The sequence below is a fragment of the Thalassophryne amazonica genome, chromosome 7 (genome assembly GCF_902500255.1).
Source record: "Thalassophryne amazonica chromosome 7, fThaAma1.1, whole genome shotgun sequence".
In the NCBI taxonomy this organism is placed as follows: domain Eukaryota; kingdom Metazoa; phylum Chordata; class Actinopteri; order Batrachoidiformes; family Batrachoididae; genus Thalassophryne; species Thalassophryne amazonica.
The window spans coordinates 97097084-97117798 of NC_047109.1; the positions used below are offsets into that span (position 1 = coordinate 97097084).

General features: G+C 40.2%; 1 protein-coding gene across 1 annotated transcript in view; it reads left to right on the top strand.

The window, feature by feature from the left end:
• The window catches only part of lars2 (leucyl-tRNA synthetase 2, mitochondrial), a 93915-nt gene that overhangs the window by 9377 nt on the left and 63823 nt on the right, over nt 1–20715 (top strand). The window contains 5 exon segments of the mRNA XM_034175187.1: nt 511–642; nt 7241–7332; nt 7422–7482; nt 7591–7680; nt 13766–13909. Of these exon segments, the coding sequence (XP_034031078.1) occupies nt 511–642; nt 7241–7332; nt 7422–7482; nt 7591–7680; nt 13766–13909 (519 nt within the window).

A 20715-nucleotide genomic window follows, 5' to 3' on the forward strand; every position in this document is an offset into this window, starting at 1 on the left:
TATTACACCCGTCAAGACGATTTTTCTTGCGTGGAGTTTTTCAATGGATTTTGGGTAATTTGGGGGAGTTGAATCCAAATCTGCTGTTAGTTTTTGCCAATCACATCACGATTTTGAGATATGAAACATATTTCTCGTATCAAGCATTGAAGCAAAAGCTGCAGTCTCACACACCTCTTCGGCGCCACAAATTATATTACTGATCTTGTTCACATTTTACGAACCTGGTTTAAAAACTATGCTTTCGAAGCTGCTTTTGTGCATGATTAGTGGCATCAAACTCGTGAGTGAATGAGCAACGTTTGCAGAATCCATCAATATGGAACATGCAGATTGTAAAACAATTGTGATGTGATAGAGGAAATCTGAACAATTGTGATGTGATAGAGGAAATCTGAGCTCAGATTTGGATTCAGTGCCCCAGAATTGCTCTAAATCAGTTCTCAAAGTCCATGCAAAGTCCATGTTGACCAGTGTTATTATGGTCCCCCAACCCTCTTGTTTTTCCAGGGTTCTGATAAGAAGAAGTTTTACGTCCTCTCAATGTTTCCATACCCATCAGGGCGACTGCACATGGGCCACGTACGAGTGTACACCATCAGCGATGTGATCGGACACTTTCAGAGAATGAGGGGGCATCAGGTATGTCTAGTTTATTTTTAAAAACATCATCACACTGTTTCTGTCCTCCCTAAAAGACGAGAGATTTTCACTCATGTGTTTTAATAAGGAATAAGCTTCACTATGATTTTATTTGTTTATTTTTTGCCAAATTGCTATTTGCCTCTTTTATTCCCAAAAAAAGCACAGTTGCTGTAACTTGTGTTATCAAGTCTGCATGCATTGACAAAGGCACTGATCTATCAGGAGCAATAACATGCTAGTCAGTTGTCGCACCAAAATCAAGTCTGTTACTGTATTCTCAAGAAAACTAAATCAGATTTTTATGATGCGCAGCACATATTGACTGTTAGTTAGTGGTGATTATCTGTGTTGTTTTAAATGGAAGGATTCCAGCCTGCAGTCTCTGGCCACTTTATTTAGGTGAAACCTGATTGTGACAGACTGTGAACAAACATGCAGAAAGCTCTAAATGTTCAGGTGTTCTTTTCAAGATGGAGTCTAAAGGGGTGTCACCACCTGTGGGTTCAAATCCTGAACCTCCTGGCCACTGTTGTCTTTCCTTGTATTGGTCTTTGCGTGCTTCTTGTCTGTACTGTTGTCTGGGGAAGAAATGAGCATGAGTTTCATCGTGGAATGATTTTCAGTGCAGGACAGTGTTCAGGCCTCTCAAATACTGCACATCTGGTAACATTTTCAACAGTCTTAATACAGAGATTTTTTTTTGTTAAAGCTATTTAAGGAGACTTTATTAGGCCCAGTTGTACTTAATAAAGCGGCTGTGGGCTCCACGTTTACTTTGTACACTCTGTGGGTCCACTTAATTGTTGACGGTGATGAAGCTTGACCTTCGAGTTGTTTAGGCTGTTGCTGCTCACCTTGCTCATTTAGTCTCTTCCACACATGTGCACGCACATACATATACAGCCACTCTCTCTAATTTGTCTTCAGCCATGCCATCCATCTTTACCTTTGTTCTCATAAAGTACAGAAGTTGGTGTGTGACTCTCCTCTCCTCTCTCTCCTCCTTTTTCATTTGATTCAACACATAATGCAAGATTTACAGTTTGTTCCACAACTTCATGAACAACCATCTTGTCAAGAAGATGTCTATATTAGTTATGTGCCCCACTCACAGTGTGGGTGAGCATGGAAGCCATCATTTATCATCTTGTATTGCGTTGATACTGTGTGGCTGCATACAAAATAAATAAATGTGCACTTTGCATGGAGCTGTCTGACCCCGTGACCCTGCTTGAGTGAGATTCAAACCAGTAGAAGAAGAATTAAACAGATGTTTGGCTGAGCGCTGATCTCCTTTACCCGCCATCTTCCGCCTGGTTTTTCTAGCAGCACAAATGTGGATTCACATGACCCCCAGCTGCTTTCTGCCCAAGAGAGTAGTTTCCATCAGCATCTGTCATCACGAGCAACTTGTTCCGCTGTTTGCACGCAGTCTCATTATTCTATTATAGTTTATTAAGGAAGGCAGAGACAAATTTCCTACTCTTCTCTAGCAGTGACTTGCAACCAAAACATCATAAATTGCTTCATTGTAGGGTTCCCTGTTAGGGTTGCAAGTAATGGTTAATTCATTTTACTTAGTTTTTTGGCCTGTGAAATCTGTTTCAGTAATCCATCACAGGTTTTCCAGAGCTCACGCTTCAGTATTTTGTTTGGTTAAAAATGCATAAAAGGAGGAGAGCATTTATTTGCCATTTGTACATGCATACGGCAATGTTTCTTCTCTGCACACATCCTAATTTCTAGTTACAAAGTCCAGTCACTAGATGCATTAGGCAGCTATACTTCAGTGCCCTCAAGGAGCACCTTCTAGTCTAGAGACTTGGCCTTGGTCAAGAGTAGAGAAAGGAGCACAAACCTAATGAGCATTTTATTTATTGATGGTAGGAGGAAACCAGAGTGCTCCAGAAAAACACACGTAGACATGAGGAGGATATGCAAACTCCACACAAAAGGGAGCTGGGCATGCTGGAATTGAACCTAGTGCCACCTTGTTGCGAGGAAAGAGGCCTAACCAAATGCATTCAATTTACAGCCAAGATTACGCGTTAGTGCTTATAGTTCTTCCAAAGAAAATAAGTCCCTTTGGCTGCTCCCTTGTTTTCAGTCGGGTCATCACAGCAGATCCAAGGTGGATCTGAAAGTTGATTTGGCACAAGTTTTACGCCGGCCCTTCCTGACGCAACTCCACATTATATGGAGATATGTGGCAGGGGTGGAGTTTGAACCAGGAACCTTCTGCACTAAAACCAAGCGCACAAACCACTTGGCCACCACCCCTGCTAGCGCTCCCAAAGAAGTATGCAAAAAAGAAGTTATTTCAGCTATCCTAAAGCCACATCTTTTATTCACTAACCCTAAAATTGATAAGATTTACTGTATTTCCAACCAGTTTCTGTTATCTAACTTTCATTAAAATTGTTTCATTAGTGCTTGAGTAAATGGATTGTATAGAATGGTAGTGTAGAATGGGAGGCAGAGCCTTCAGCTTTCAGGCTCCTCTCCTGTGGAACCAGCTCCCAATTCAGATCAGGGAGACAAACACCCTCTCTACTTTTAAGATTAGGCTTAAAACTTTCCTTTTTGCTAAAGCTTATAGTTAGGGCTGGATCAGGTGACCCTGAACCATCCCTTAGTTATGCTGCTATAGACCTAGACTGCTGGGGGGTTCCCATGATGCACTGAGTGTTTCTTTCTCTTTTTGCTCTGTATGCACCACTCTGCATTTAATCATTAGTGATTGATCTCTGCTCCCCTCCACAGCATGTCTTTTTCCTGGTTCTCTCCCTCAGCCCCAACCAGTCCCAGCAGAAGACTGCCCCTCCCTGAGCCTGGTTCTGCTAGAGGTTTCTTCCTGTTAAAAGGGAGTTTTTTTCTTCCCACTGTTGCCAAGTGCTTGCTCACAGGGGGTCGTTTTGACCGTTGGGGTTTTTACATAATTATTGTATGGCCTTGCCTTACAATATAAAGCGCCTTGGGGCAACTGTTTGTTGTGATTTGGCGCTATATAAATAAAATTGATTGATTGATATTTCTGGAGAGCTGTTCCATCTGATACAGCTGTTCAGAGACACACATGCACGTACCATGCAAGATGCTCAACTGCAGTTGCTCAAGGGAACTTCATTGAATTTGGTCTCTGACCAGTAATCGAACAGAAAATCCTCTGGTCACAAGCGTGGTGGAAGTTGACCTTGTTTGACCCTTACTTTGAAGACCAAACATTAAACACTGTCAAATCTATTACATTTATTAATCCTATTGTCTCAACTAATAATTTTCATCACTTTTTTTTTTACCAAAATTTTGCCCAACTTACCATTTTTGTGCAATTTAAAATTGGCCTTTTGCAGTTTTTACCCAATAACTCTATCATTTAGTCATAGTCCAAACTGTACCTTTTTCCAACCCCTGTGATATACAAATAATGTGGCATGATCGGAGCATTTCAAAATTTTGACCCCCGTTTAATCCTTCATCTTCCATTGACCCTTACCTGCCTACAGCGGCCACCCTCGGAAGACTATCATACATTTTTGTGGAGGCCATGAGAGACTGGATAGTAAGTATTGTTTAGTCCCCTTAAATGATACAGATTAGGTCAAAATCAGCTTAGGCCTCATCAACTAACACAGACGTAGGTAAAATCCTAACATCTTGGCGACAGTAATGGTGTAATACAGCGAAAAACAAGAAACCTGCTGGAACCAGACAGTGTTTGGCCTTCCTTTACGACCAAAATGGTTTTTGATTCATTTTCTAAGAAATGATCCACTAGAATATGTTCTAGTGGTTAAAGCAGTGAGCTTGAGACCAGAGGATCCTCCTCAGTTTCCCTATCAAACTGGAAAATCTCTAAAAGCTCTTTGGGACAGTCCTTAATCCCCAAAGTTGCTCACGGTGTAGTTGAGTGCCTTGTGTGGCAGCACACTGACATTGGTGTGTGTGTGTGTGTCTTCATGCAGTATTTTTCACAATGCTGTGTATTTGAGTTTCTAAATATGGCTTTCATACCTTTGTGTGTGATACTGAATTTGCATCATTATACTGTGAGTGCTGAATATTTTAAGTGCTACTATTTAAGTGTAGCTCTAAGAGTTTGGTTTGAATCGTTAGTGGAGTGAGGAAATATAGAAAATCCCGGCGTTATATTCAGAGCTGCCATCAACATGGTGAAGCTGCTTGCGGTCGCTGTGTGGGTGGACACATGCGCGATACTGTGTAGTTGTACGTGCACCGAGTCATTCCGCCGGCATTCCTCTCCTGTTTGTTGTCAAAGTGAGGCTCTTGCGAATGGATCAGTCCGTCTCAACACATTGATTCTCTCTGAATAACAGCACACAGGTTGTCATAAAATCAGCTTCAGTCATCACGGGCTCTCGTGTCTGTCTCCATCTGCCTGTTGTCACTCATGCACTGGCTGTCTCCATGGTAACATCTTGGTACTGAGCTTGTGAAATACTTGAGCTGGACTTCTTCTGCTGTGTGAGAACACAAGAATAAGTGCTCCTGCAGCTCACAGTCTAGTGATAATGTGCTACGGCCTCTCTGACTCTAGCTTATCCATCACAGCCAGTCCCTGTAACCAAACCTGTTTAGTATTTACATAAAATAAACAACATGGGAGTCTATTCATTCCAATGAGGTGTATGTTTGTCTTTTTGTTGTTTGCACAGGCCATCCTTGGCTTCAGCCTCGCTCTCAGCGTGCATTCATTACTCCTTCCAAGCATTCAGCATGATCTGCTGTGCTGAGCTCGCTTAGCTCTAACACCGTTTACAGCTTTGCTTTGGAAATCAGGCCCATGTAGTTACCAGGGATACCAGTTCGCCTGAAACATCAGACCCCTTAGAGTCCACGCAGTGATGTTCTCCAGTCCTTGACTTCTTGTCACTCTGCTTCTCTCCTACTTCACTTGCATCTTCCACTCTTGTGCTTTGATCTTGTTCCTGTCTCAGTAAACACGAAAACACAGCCAGAGACCAAAAGAGATGCGAGGAACATTATCTGAGTCCCTGAAGATTTATGTCAAGGAGGGTGAATGTTACAGGTGGTAATAATGTAGCTGTGGATGAAAAGCATACACACACACAGAGACAGAGAGAGAGAGAGAGAGAGAGAGAAAATAAAAGGCAGATGCAGATATAAAGCAACAGAAGATTAATTTAAAGGTATTAAAGGTAGTACATACTGCTAATAAGGAGCAAAAACTTAGCATTTTGAAGTCTCTTAATGTGTCATGACTCTTTCACGACTTTGCAGAAGATGCTGGTATCTTTGCAAAATCTATGAATCTCAAATGCTGATTGCAGCACCTGAGAGGCTGAATGAAGAAACAGAGTTTGTGAGTTTGCAGTTGTCCTAGACTGAGACTATGATCCAGGCTTTTCAGTGTTTTGTTTTGTTTTGTTTTACTTGGCTATCACAGGTGTATCTGTATGTGGCAAAAGTTTTGAACTTGTGGAGAAGCTTATTTATTTTGGCAGTGGCACTCATGTCACTGTGTCCTTGGCCTTTGAGATCAAGAAAGGCCTGGGAGGATCTTATGGAGTCATGAAGTCACTGGACAAAGGTGTTTGGTGATGCTAATATCTGCAGGAGAGCGAAGGTCCAAGTCTTTAGGGTCCACGTGGTGATGCTTAGGTGTCTTTGATACCACGTGTGATCCTTGGGTACTGATGCAATAATTTTGTTTCAAACAAATGGGTACTTGGAGAAAGTCAGATGAGGACTGTCGCTTGGCTTGTGAGGGAGTGTCAGTTAATGACATTTTGGCCTTGTGGTGTTTTTCTTTGGTTGTTGGACTTGCACAGTGGGTGGGGCACGTAAAAGATAAATGTGGAAAATTCATTATAGAAATACAGTGCACGTACCCTGTATTCCTGAGCATGCAGTTTTTAAATGAGTTTTGTGAAAAAGAATGCTAGTAATAATCTACTTTGCAGTTTAAAAACAAACAAAAAAAAATCCTTGATTTACCCTTTTTTTTTTTACATACTGTAGTTTTCTTTTTTTGGCTTTTATTTTGCAGATTAACCCCAAAATGTTTTGATTTCTTACCCCCTGAAAGCCTGGTGAGAGCCAGTTAATCTGTAGTTTTTAAATGCAGAGATGCAGGTATGAAACATCAGGCAAAAAAGGAAATAACAATTAAAGAAATTCTAGCAGTTCCATGTTATGCTGATCTGTGCTGACATGCAGCCACACCTATTAGCGTATATAAATCCTTCAATCCTGAGCTTTCATTTATGTATAACATTCTTGTTTCATTGCACTTATGTGTAGAAGCTTTGAGACAGCATGCATTAACAGCAGTGGATAATAGACTTGAGATCCTAATAGTTTGCAGCACATTATTGATTAGGGTTCACTGTACTGTAATTGAGAGGAAGTAGCAGTATTTTGTTGAAGAAAATTGCCTGCATGGGGGGAAAAAAAAAAAATCAAATACTTTGGGTATTGATATTCATTTTGTACAGAAGCTTGCCACTTATGAAAACCAGAGATTCTCAGTCATTCCCCATATACATAGTAGTCATGTAAGCTTTGGTCACTTTATATTGACTTGATTTGGAGTTTCCAACTGCATCTACAGGTATTAAACCCAATGGGTTGGGATGCTTTTGGGCTTCCAGCAGAGAATGCAGCCATTGAGAGAGGTCTTAACCCAGAGGAGTGGACTAAAGGGTATGGGGGATTATTATACCTCTTCTTACAAGCTTTCATTATTTATGTTCTGAGTACGCTGATGTACTCTTGCGGTTCTGTTTCCTCAGTAACATACAGTCCATGCAGGAACAGTTAAACAGTCTTGGCCTTTGCTTTAACTGGGACCGGGTGAGTTATTACAAGAAGTTAGAATCAACATGTCTGCATAGCTCAATTTTTCCTTAACCTAATGACTAGTTTGTATACTAATGACCTGACTCTGATTTTTCCTGACAGGAAGTGACCACCTGTCTTCCAGAATACTACAAGTGGACTCAGTACCTCTTCCTGAAGCTTTTTGAAGCAGGGCTGGCATATCAGAAGGAGGTACGAATGGACTTTGGATGAAAATGCTTATCCTGACCCTCCTTTGGAAGGAGTCAGAGTATTTGTATGTGATGTGCTATTGAAGTTCAGCTGTTACTGTTGAGAGAAAATGGATGTTATGAAAAAAGTAAACCCCATTATTTGTGTTGAATGGGGGTGACTTTGAAGTCTGCCTGTGAACGGTCTATTGAATTAAAGTTACTTCTTAAGCTTTGTGAAAGCTCTACTTTTTCAGTTTAGCTGTCTAGTTGTGTGTGTCTGTCTGGGTCCCTTTAAATACACTGTGTGGGAGGAAAAAAGTCTGTTTGCATAGTTGCTGTATGTTGTATCCTTACCTGCCATGCAGAGACAAAAACTTGTTGCCACAAGGTTAAACTTTCTTACCCATGTTTCTGGATGTTTGTGTGAGTAGGATGACCGGATCCATATGCATCTTTCTGTACGTACATTATGCATCCATTCATTCATCTTCAACTGCTTTTCCAGGTTCAGGTCGTGGGGGCAGCAGCTCTAGCAGGGGACCCCAGACTTCCCTTTCCCGTTCCACATTGACCACCTCTGACTAGGGGATCCCGAGACGTTCCCAAGCCAGTGTGGAGATATAATCTCTCCACCTAGTCCTGAGTCTTCCCCATGGTCTCCTCCCAGATGGACGTGCCTGGAACACCTCCCTAGGGAGGCGCCCAGGAGGCATCCTTACCAGATGCCTGAACCACCTCAGCTGGCTCCTTTTAACGCGCAGTAGCAGCGGCTCTACTCCGAGCTCCCCACGGATGACCGAACTTCTCACCCTATCTCTAAGGGAGACACCAACCACCCTCCTGAGGAAGCCCATTTTGGCCGCTCGTACCCGCAATCTAGTTCTTTCGGTCATGCCCCAACCCTCATGACCATAGGTGACCATAGGTTACATTATACATTTTAATCCAATTACATTTTTTCTGCAAATCTGATTGGTTAATCATGTGAGATTTCAGGCCGTATAATATCAGGTGTAAGGTTGCAAAATATTCAGCCGTTTCACATTTAATGTATTGCTCCGCGTCCTGACCGGCTGCATGCGCTGCTATGCAGATGTCAATAATGGCACTGTTAGATGAGAGTGAGAGAAAGTCACGAACCGATGACTATGCCGAAATGGGTGAATTTAAGCTACCATCCGACAGTATTGATGTGGATTCTGATACAGAATTACTGTTTCACATTTGATGGATTTTCACATTTAATGGATTACGCCGCGCCCTGACCGCTTTTGGAGTGATGCTGACTCGACGGTAAGCCTCGCTGACCGAATTCTTACAGAAAAATAAACCGTGCAAACTATCAAATTGGATTAGAATGGGAATAAACCCCTTGTGTCTGATTTGCAGACATTCATGCTGGATTACGGTAGCAAATATCCCTTTTACTGGGATCGCGTTAGCTCAATTTGCGACCGTATAACCAGCATGAACATCCGCAAATCAAACACAATAGGGTTATTCCCTAATTTTGATTTGACAACATATGATGCTTGTGGACCATAAATCTAGCACCTGTGGCTTTGTTTTGGATTAAAACTCAAGGTCTCAAGCCAGTAAAGAAAGTTTAAATTTACATCATTCTTTATAAAGTCTGTCATAGTATGTGCCGTCACTAGATGTCCTAAAGAGGGGTAATTTACAGATTACAGCCCACAGAAATCTAGGAAATACTCATGGGATTAAACTGGAAAATAAAACGTTAAACAAAGGGCTTAAGTGTTCAGTATTTCTAGTATGTATAATATTTTCGGTTAGTGTTAGGTGACAGGCTTATGCAGGATGTGATGGCTTGGTGATTATAAGTCTTCAGGGAGTTAGTTTGTCAGGTTAAGTGACAGAAACTACAAATTTCTTTCAACATCTCGTATTTTTCTTGAGTTCACCACAGTGAATCCCAGCCACAAGAAATTAGTTAGTTCCTATCACGTACCTTGACTTACTAACTCCTGCATGTTGCTTTGGCACAATTTTTATGCCAGATGTCCTTCCTGATCCAACTTCAGATGTACAGAGAGGTTGGGGGCATTGGTGGCCTTGAAGCTTGGAAACAAGTGTTCAGTAGGAGTGTGCAAACATTGTAGGTTTATGTTGACTCTCTTCCATCTTGGCTAGTGCATTTTACAATTAGCTAACACTCCACATGTTGTCTTTGTAGGTGAAGCAGTAAAATTGTGGAATAAGTTGTATTTTTAACTACAGCCCAAATAAAGTCTAGAACTGAGTTCCTAAAATATCAGCCAAGTATTAGCTTCATTTGACAGGTATGTTAATTTGCTAACCTCTTAATATACACTGTTTAGACCTTGTATATTTGGACATTATCAGAATCCTTTCTATCTTTGCTGTCTATCACAGCGTAAAGAGTTTGCAGGCTCACAGTTTTAATTTGCATCCAAATTGGATGAAGTGTGTAGGAATTCCCCCCCCCCTTTGTGTATCGCCCACAGTTTTAGGTTGCTAGAAATAATTGGACAGCTGGCTGCTGAGCTGTTTCTTGACCAAGTGCATGTTATGCTCACTATTTTATGGGCACATCTAACCATCAGTTTCATAGAAGTTGAGCCCTGAAGCAAATATTTCCCATATGCAAGAAAGATTAAATAACGGGAGTGACTACACAGACCTTAGTTGAGTTGGTACTTGTGTCTGTGTTGTAAAATGGAGGCATTAGTGGGAAAAAAGGACACATTCATCATGAACAGACATAACTTGTTGTGTGTGTTCTGTTTCTCAACAAAGGCAGCAAAGCAGTAAATTATGGTTGTTGTAAAACTGAGGTATTTCAGAAAAAAAGGCACATTTGGCATGGAACGTGATGTATGCCTTCCTTGTGAGCACATCAAATGTAGGTTATACCAAGAATCAAACTTGCAGTACCCAACTGACAGTCTACAGTCTTAATCCCTACATCCTACAATCTTTAGATCAGAAGAGGAGATTGTAGGCACATGTAAAAGGAAATATGAAACTGTTGTCGGTATCCTGTTAAAGAAGTATGTTCAAGGTTCTCTGTGATCCTGGTAGGAGATATCTAAAGGTTTATTCTTTCAGCTGGACTTCTTGGTGTTCTTCAGATGTTCCATCACTCATCCAAGTATCTTCTTCATTTTCATTCTCAAAAAGTGAGATACCCAATATATAATCTACAAATTTAGTGATAATAAATAAATTATCACTAAATTTGTCTAAAACCAAAATAATGTTATTTGGGAATTACAATAAAAGACATACAAATTCAGTTAAATATACAAGGGGGTAATCATAGAGCGTGTCAAAGAAAATAAGTTCTTAGGTGTTATTATTGATGAAAGAATTAATTAGAAAGCTCATATTCAACATATTCAAAATAAAGTGTCAAAACGTATTGCAGTACTAAATAAGGTAAGGCATGTACTTGATTACAAAGCACTTCATACTTTCACTGTTCATTGGTTGCTCCCTAATTGACTTACTGTCCTTAAGTATGGGGCAACAATTATAAAACCACATTGCAATAATTATTCATTCTATAAAAAAGAGCTTTAAGAACAATTTACAATGTAGGTTATCGAGATCTCACCAATTCATTGTTTATTAAATCTAAAATATTAAAACGTCATGATATGATTACATTTAAAACTGTGCAATTAATGTATAAAGTGAAAAACAAGCAACTAACCCTCAGAATTCAATTTTTTTTTTAAGGACAGAGAGGGAAAATATAATTTAAGGGGCTTGTATCATTTTAAAATTGCTGGCATTCGGACGACCAGGAAAGGCTTTTGTGTTTCTACTTGTGGCCCTAAAATATGGAATAATCTGATGTCCAAATGTCAATCAGTTTAAACGCCAATATAAGGAACTGATGTTCTCTGAGTATGTGAAAATTGTCTAAATTCTTTGAAAATTGAATTTATGGTTGAAGGACTGTTGGTTAAGTTAAGTAAGTTATTAATTTTGTATTATTATTATTATTATTATTATTTTTTGGATTATGCAATGTGTGCTGTTATTGGTGTGGATATGATGAGGAATTTGAGTTTATTGATTATTTTAAGATGTCTTTGTTTGCTGTTCTGCTCACTTTGTTTTGTTTGGTTTTGTTTCACTGTGATAAGTAAAAGTTGCTGAGGTAAAAGGGGTAGGTGTTCATAAGCTTTGCTTCTACCTACACCCTTTCAATTGCATGGGTTGACTGGCTGAGAAATCAGTTTTGTTTTGTTTTATTTTATTGCAAAGTGCTGAGTAACCCGAGTGAAGGGGTAAGTGCACAGGAAGCTTCACTGGCTTCCTGTCCCTGTGAGATCAGATTTTAAGGTTCTGCTATTAACCTAAAAAAACGATTCACGGACTAGCACCTCTCTACTTAGCTGACTTAGTTAAACCCTATGTACCGGCCTGGGCTCTGCGTTCTCAGGGTGCAGGACTACTTTGTGTCCCTAGGGTGAATAAAAAGTCTGCGAGTCACAGAGCTTTCTCTTATTGTGCACCTGCTTTGTGGAATTATTGCTGTGCATCAATAAAACAGATTCTGTAGAGACTTTCAGGTACAGACTTAAGACGCACTTATTTTCCCTTTTGTATGGTTAGCATACTGGCATTGCTATGCCTCCTACCCTTTTAAATTAATTTTATTACTACACAGAATGGGCCGTGGCCTCAACTTTATCTAAAGTCTGGGTCTTTTAGTGAAGCTTATGGCTAGTGGCCGGTGATCACCTTAGAATTTCTTCTGTTTTTCTTGTTGCTTAATGCTGACAAATTATACTGTATTTGTTGTCTTTCTGCCGCCAGATTCTGTTTTTTTTTTTTTTTTCTCTGTGTTTAAGGTGCGGCTCCAGAGATGGAAGTGGGTGTCTTCTTCTGCAGGCCTCCTGTCCTGTACACCAACATGGACTCCGAAAATTTCCTGTATATTTAAATTGTAAATTGTATCAGTAGCATGGCCCAAGTAGAGGGTCACACCTTTGAGTCTGGTCTGCTTAAGGTTTCTTCCTCAAATCATCAGAGGGAGTTTTTCCTTACCACTGTCGCCTGTCTGCTTGCTCTAGGGGTTGGTAAGGTTAGACTTTACTTGTGTGAAGCGCCTTGAGGCAACTTTGTTGTGATTTGGTGCTATACAAATGAAAATAAATTGAATTGAATTGGACCATGAAGGGCCAAAATGCTGTAGGTTTTCTTTGTAACCAATCACTTCAGCAGGTGTTTTTCCTGATGAGCTTCTCTCCTCAACATAAAATCCTGATAGCCATCTATCAGGTGATTTCTAGCCAGGAATCCTGCACTGTCCTGGACCTTCATACCCACTCCTGCTTTAGGCAAGATGAGAGTCTCTGTTGTAGAACGAACACGGTCAACCTGTTGAACAAAATGATTATACATTTTCTCTTAAGAGTTGATCAGATGTATTTGTGTCTGGAGGATTATTTGGGTATGCACTCCCTGATGCATGTGAAGTATCTTTAATCTTCTCCCGGAACAATGAAAGAACTTTGTTCTAAGAGGGGAAAAATATGGGGGTCTTTTCCTATTTCACATAGACTCTTTTACACTCCTCTCAAACCACTGATCCTCTCTGTTCAAGATGTGTGCCTTGTTGTCCTCTCCATATAAGTCAGGTAGCGCACCTCTAACAATCCCCTAGAGACACATGGACTTTATTGATTCTCTAAAGAAACTCTGTGTATGATGATCCTTTTACTGACTCGATTTACCTTGTTTGTCTGATAATAGAGACTCTTTAAGCCTCAGGTCATACCACACAATCTTATCTTTTTAAAACTGATCCCTTGAATGTGTGGTGAAAGGTCTTGAAGACCAACAAGATGTTCTGTTGCGGTAGAGTAAACTTTTAGACAGTTGGAAGTGTAGTTAATGATTAGTTATAGGATTTTTTATTATTATTATTATTATTATTATTACCAAATCAGCAAGACCGTACTTGGGCAGTTGTCATATGTGGAGAACCTCCTATATGTTATATCTCTGTTAAATGTTACAAGAATTCTGTCTGTGTTTTTTGTGATTTCTCTTGTCTATATTTATGTAAAATGAAGAATTGTTTTGTGGTGCGTGTTGTCCAGGCCATAGTGAACTGGGATCCTGTTGACCAAACGGTACTAGCTGATGAGCAGGTGGATGAAAATGGTCACTCCTGGAGGTCTGGAGCTCTGGTGGAGAAGAAAATGCTCAAACAGTGGTTCATCAAGACCACAAACTATGGAAAGGTAAATGTACACACGTAGGCAAATGTTTACAGGCACTCATTATGGACAAGAATATCATGACAGTGTTGGGCATTCAGTATTGTCTGTCTTGTTCTAGGCCAGAATGCTTTTTACAACATCTTTAATAGAAGAAAAATTCTAGAATTTGGTGCACAAACTGTAATTACCTTCACCAAGGATGTAATGATTTCACTCACATTTGTCCCTTCAGTTGCTCCCTTGGTTTATGTTTTTTCCACTTGGGGTCACCACAGCAAATCCAAGGTTCATCTGCATGTTGATTTGGCACACGTTTTTTTGCTGGATGCCCTTCCTGACATAACCCCATATTCCATGGAGAATGGGCAAGGGTGGGTTTAAACCAGGAACTTTCCCAAGTGGAAACAAGTGCACTTAAACACTTGGATGTCACGCCTGCAGGATAACTCAAAAAGTAATAAATGGATTTCACTGAATTTTGGTGAGCTGGTAGAGAATATGCTAGGAAATATGTGATTAAATTTTGGAAGTGATCTGGAATATACTCTGGAACTGAGATCCTGAAGAATGTTTGACACACAGCAACATTTAACACAAACTGTTGGGAGAACATGATGAAATTTGGTGAGCAGATGGATAATCTGATAGTCCTAGAAAACAAAGGATTTTATTTTAATTTGATTCAGAACATATCTGGTTTTGGTGGAGGTATGTGCTGTCTTAGTGCTTTCTAGTTTATTTTGTGATTCCTGAAATGAACACGGTCAATATTGTACATGCACCCACTTGGACTATTAATTCAGTGGTGCTGAAGGTTCCAAAATGTCTTTTAACTATCACAGACGTTGTAACTCGTGTTCTACAAGCATTCTGCCCCAGAAAAAGAACGGTTCATGACATGATAATCAAGTCCATGATGAGTGTATGTAAACTTGAGACATAACTGCATATATTCAACACATGGTGTTTGTGTAATCAGTCAGCTCTCTGATGGGCTAGAATGAGCAGCGGACCTTTGATGTCGAGCATGGGTGACATTTGAATAAAAAAGCTGCAGATCTGCCACTCTTCTGTTGCAATCAGACCCTGGAGACCAATGTGTATTTTGGTGCTCCATGGTCGAGACCAAAGGCCACCAGGCTGGTCCACCTTCTCAACACTCAGCGGGGAAGGTACCTCCTCCAGACTTCTATTAGCCACTCATGGGAGGGAAGATTTGTATTGGTGGTGAGGTGTAATTTATTGTACATGCAACGCATATACGAGGGCTGTCCATAAAGTATAGGTCCTTTTTATTTTTTTCAAAAACTGTATGGATTAAACTATATGGATTTCATTCATATGTTTTTACGTCAGACATGCTTGAACCCTCGTGCGCATGCGTGAGTTTTTCCACGCCTGTCGGTGACGTCATTCGCCTGTGAGCACTCCTTGTGGGAGGAGTCGTCCAGCCCCTCGTCGGAATTCCTTTGTCTGAGAAGTTGCTGAGAGACTGGCGCTTTGTTTGATCAAATTTTTTTCTAAACCTGTGAGTCACATCGAAGTGGACACGGTTCGAAAAATTAAGCTGGTTTTCAGTGAAAATTTTAACGGCTGATGAGAGATTTTGAGGTGATACTGTCGCTTTAAGGATTTCCCACAGTGCGAGACGTCGTGCATCACTCTCAGGCGCCATCATCAGCCTGTTTCAAGCTGAAAACCTCCACATTTCAGGCTCTATTGATCCAGGACGTCGTGAGAGAACAGAGAAGTTTCAGAAGAAGTCGGTTTCAGCATTTTATCCGGATATTCCACTGTTAAAGGAGATTTTTTTTAATGAAAGACGTGCGGACGGGTCCGCGCGTCGGGACGCAGCCGGCGTGGTGCGGCGGCACAGGAAAAACACCTCCGTGTTGATAACCATTTGTAAAATCCAGGCAGCTTTTGATGACTTTCAGTGGAGTGAGTATATGAGAAATTGTTTAACAGCTGGACATGTTCCAACTTGTCCTTAAGGCTTCCAACAGAGGTGTTTTTCCTGTGGCGGAGCGTCGCGGCGGCTGCGAGCCGACGCGCGACCCGTCCGCACGTCTTTCATTAAAAAAATCTCCTTTAACAGTGGAATATCCGGATAAAATGCTGAAACCGACTTCTTCTGAAACTTCTCTGTTCTCTCACGACGTCCTGGATCAATAGAGCCTGAAATGTGGAGGTTTTCTGCTTGAAACAGGCTGACGACGGCGCCTGAGAGTGATGCACGACGTCTCGCACCGTGGGAAGTCCTTAAAGCGACAGTATCACCTTAAAATCTCTCATCAGCCGTTAAAATTTTCACTGAAAACCAGCTTAATTTTTCGAACCGTGTCCACTTCGATGTGTCTCACAGGTTTAGAAAAAAATTTGATCAAACAAAGCGCCAGTCTCTCAGCAACTTCTCAGACAAAGGAATTCCGACGAGGGGCTGGACGACTCCTCCCACAAGGAGTGCTCACAGGCGAATGACGTCACCGACAGGCGTGGAAAAACTCACGCATGTGCACGAGGGTTCAAGCATGTCTGACATAAAAACATATGAATGAAATCCATATAGTTTTTGAAAAAAATAAAAAGGACCTATACTTTATGGACAGACCTTGTATGTATATATATATATATATATATGTGTATGTATATATATATATATGTATATATATATATATATATATATATATATATATATATATATATATATATATATATACACACACAGACAGTAGAACCTTGGTTTTAGAACTTGATTGGTTCCTAAATGTTGTAAACCAAAACCAGTTTTCCCATAACAATGTAAAATGGATTAATCTGTTCCTGGCCCCAAAAAAGAACAGTGTGTTTTTACCTTTTTAACAGCATTTCATGCATAAAAGGCAGACAAAATACAAAGAATATGCATAGTATTTTATATAAGATACTATGCATATTCTTTGTATTCTCTTATATAAAATATTGTACAGTAATTATAATAAAATAGACAATTTAATTTCACCTTGCCTGTACGGAGGAAACTTGATGGCGTAGACGGATGGTGAAGGGGATGGATATTACTGTCCGCTAAAACATTTCATCGCACAACAAGCCAGATTATTCAAGATGTTTGTCATAAAACACTCCAAACTAGACCGATCAGCCGCTTCTGTTGCAGTGAAACTCTGGTCGAATTTAATGTTGTGTGCTAACAGCATTAGCACTTTATACAGCTGTCGGTAGTTTCACCCATGGAAATAGAGACCTGGAATGGACGTGCGCGCCTCAATCTATTAGCGTCGCTCAGGACAGGAAGGCGCCATTACTCAGGGTGGAGATGTGCAGATCATTAATAATAAACTGCCCGCTTTTTTCGCACTAGCGTCGCTATTTCTTAATGGATTTTAATAACTTTAGGCTTGTTTTAAAGCCCTTTGTAAGCTCTTTCCAATGAACCTATGCATGTGTGGGTGAAAAAAACTTTTATGTAAAATGTAGAAATTTGGGGAAAGTATGACAAACTGTGCTGCTTCTCTCGCTCTATTGTCACTATTTGTTAACAGATTTTAATAAAAGTAGGCTTGTTTTAAAGCCCTTTAATTGGTCTTTCTAATGAACCCATACATGTCTGGGTAGAAAAATTTTTTTTTATGTAAAGTGTGGAAATTTGGGGGGAAATATGCCATTCTGTTCATTTACTGTGATGGTTTTTTCCTGTCATCATAATTCTCGATGTATTTTTATAAATGAAGCCTTGTAAGTTGTATTCAAGCTGATTAAAAGCTCTAACGAACCCATACATGCCTGGATAAACAATCCTTATGTATTAAAATATAAATCTGAAGTATGCCTTGCCATTGTGCTCATTTACCTTGCTGCTTTTTCCACTGTAATATTATTCTTTTAATGACAACAACATATATATGATTTTTACTAACATGTTATTCCAAGTAGATATAAAGCCATTCAGAAATTAACTTTTGACCCTCAGTCAGGGTAAAAAGTACCTCCTCCATCCCCCCAACCACACTGTTAAAATTTAAATGCCGCCTGTGACCACCATGTACATATCATATTAAACAACAACTGCAAGTATATATACATAAATATATTTAAACATTTTTGTTTCCGTATCTGTATGCATGTGAACGCAGCTTAATGAAAAGAACTTGTGGCGTTGAGTTATAGTCTCAGTATATCGATATTAGATTGTGACATAACGACTTTAAAATAGACATTTATTTTACATAATTACATTAAAACTCTTGTACAGTTCATTTTAGTATTGGAGAATTTGTTTTTGTAGTTGGTGCAGTTGATGGTGAAGCACTGGCTGCCATTTCCCCCTCATTTCGCTTCTGTTTAATAGGTGCCTTAACTGGCTCAAGGTCTCTCTCCACCCTTAGTAATGGCCGCCGTGCGGCACGGCACTAGTCACGTGACGTCCATTCCAGGTCTCTATTTCCATGGTTTCATCTGTTGGCTCCACTTAATGTATGATTACTGGAGAAAATACGCAGCTCAGAACTTAAGCTCACAACAAAGTAAACCGTTAGGAGAACCACCGTGCAGTCTCCAAAAATATTTAATAAACAACTGAACACAAAACAAAAATAATCCTTCTCCTTCTTTTGAGCTTATTAGTGGATTGCAGCGCAACATAGTGCATTACTGCCACCTACTGCAGCGGAGGTGTTTGTGTACCAAGACTTTGAAAAGTGATGCATTTTTTGTCAAAAAAAATCTGTTCGTGAATTCACAGGGAGCCGTTCTAAAACCGAGGTTCCACTGTATGGTTCCACTGTATGTATGTATGTGTGTGTGTGTGTGTGTGTGTGTGTGTGTGTGTGTATATATATATATATATATATATATATATATATATATAAACAAAAATCTGAGGTAGCACGCTGGCTTAGTGGTTAGCACTGTTGCCTCACAGCGAGAAGGTCATGGGTTCAATTCCTGCCTATGGCCTTTCTGTGTGGAGTTTGCATGTTCTTCCCGTGTTTGCATGGGTTTCCTTACTTCCTCTGATGCTCCGGTTTCCTCCCATGTCCAAAGACATATGGGTTAGGTGGATTGGAATCTTTAAATTGTCCGTAGATGTGCGTGTGGATGTGACTGTGTTTGTCTGTTTGTGGCCCTGCGACAGACTGGCCTCCTGTTGTGGGTGTACCCCGCCTCGTGCTCTATGACTGCTGGGATAAGGCTCCAGCCCCCCCACAGTCACACCTCGCATGATTTTGGCAGCAGCGCTGCACTTGCCCATGTTTGTCCATGTCACACATGTGAGTGGAAGCAGCCCACTGTGACAATGTGTTCCTGCATTTCTAATTTTCTCTGATGAGCAGAGAAGTGGGAAGGAAGGGAGTTAACGGTGTTAAAGGAAAGAAAGAAGTGAGAGAACCAGATGGATGAGAAAGAATGACAGGATTGAGCGAGCCAAATAAAAACACATAAATTGGCCTGATTTTCCACGTTTCCATTTCTGTGCTGGCATGGACGTGTATTCAATCAGCTGAACAACATTAACTTCAGAAAATATTTATTCAGCAGTCATCACTTTAGTCTTCAAGGCTCATGTGGTACTGAAACTGTTTTCCTTAGGAGTTGTAACCATGTTGTTCCTCTTGGTCACAGATGACTGCATATTATTACTAAAATTGAGTTTTTGTTGTTGATGTGGCAGATGCCAATAATGGTTTTCAATTTCATGGCTAATCACACATGTTGCACTCGTGCACGGGTGCTGTCTGCCTGTTAACGTTAAAATGATTCATAAACTGAGCACAGTGTGTCATTCACCTACAGTTTTGCTCAAACATTTGCTTTGTAAACATTTGTGGAGACGCTGACTGGTGGGGGAAAAAAAGGAGAAGCAGACGGAACTCACTATCAACAGTATTTTATTTTAAAATAGCCAAAATCCTAAAAGGCTTTTGCTTCTTGTTCATGCAGTGATTAACGAATGTCTGTCTGGCCTCATCAATCTTACCTGTGCTTTAATTCCCTCGTCCATGGCATTGTTCTGCAGTACAACCTTTAAGACATACAGTAGTGTTCAGAATAATAGTAGTGCTATGTGACTAAAAAGATTAATCCAGGTTTTGAGTATGTTTCTTATTGTTACATGGGAAACAAGGTACCAGTAGATTCAGTAGATTCTCACAAATCCAACAAGACCAAGCTTTCATGATATGCACACTCTTAAGGGTATGAAATTGGGCTATTAGTAAAAAAAAAAAAAAGTAGAAAAGGGGGTGTTCACAATAATAGTAGTGTGGCATTCAGTCAGTGAGTTCGTCAATTTTGTGGAACAAACAGGTGTGAATCAGGTGTCCCCTATTTAACGATGAAGCCAGCACCTATTGAACATGCTTTTCTCTTTGACAGCCTGAGGAAAATGGGACGTTCAAGACATTGTTCAGAAGAACAGCGTAGTTTGATTAAAAAGTTTATTGGAGAGGGGAAAACTTATATGTAGGTGCAAAAAATTATAGGCTGTTCATCTGCAATGATCTCCAATGCTTTAAAATGGACAAAAAACCAGAGACGTGTGGAAGAAAACGGAAAACAACCATCAAAATGGATAGAAGAATAACCAGAATGGCAAAGGCTCACCCATTGATCAGCTCCAGGATGATAAAAGACAGTCTAGAGTTACCTGTAAGTGCTGTGACAGTTAGAAGACGCCTGTGTGAAGCTAATTTATTTGCAAGAATCCCCCACAAAGTCCCTCTATTAAATAAAAGACATGTGCAGAAGAGGTTACAATTTGCCAAAGAACACATCAACTGGCCTAAAGAGAAATGGAGGAATATTTTGTGGACTGATGACAGTAAAAT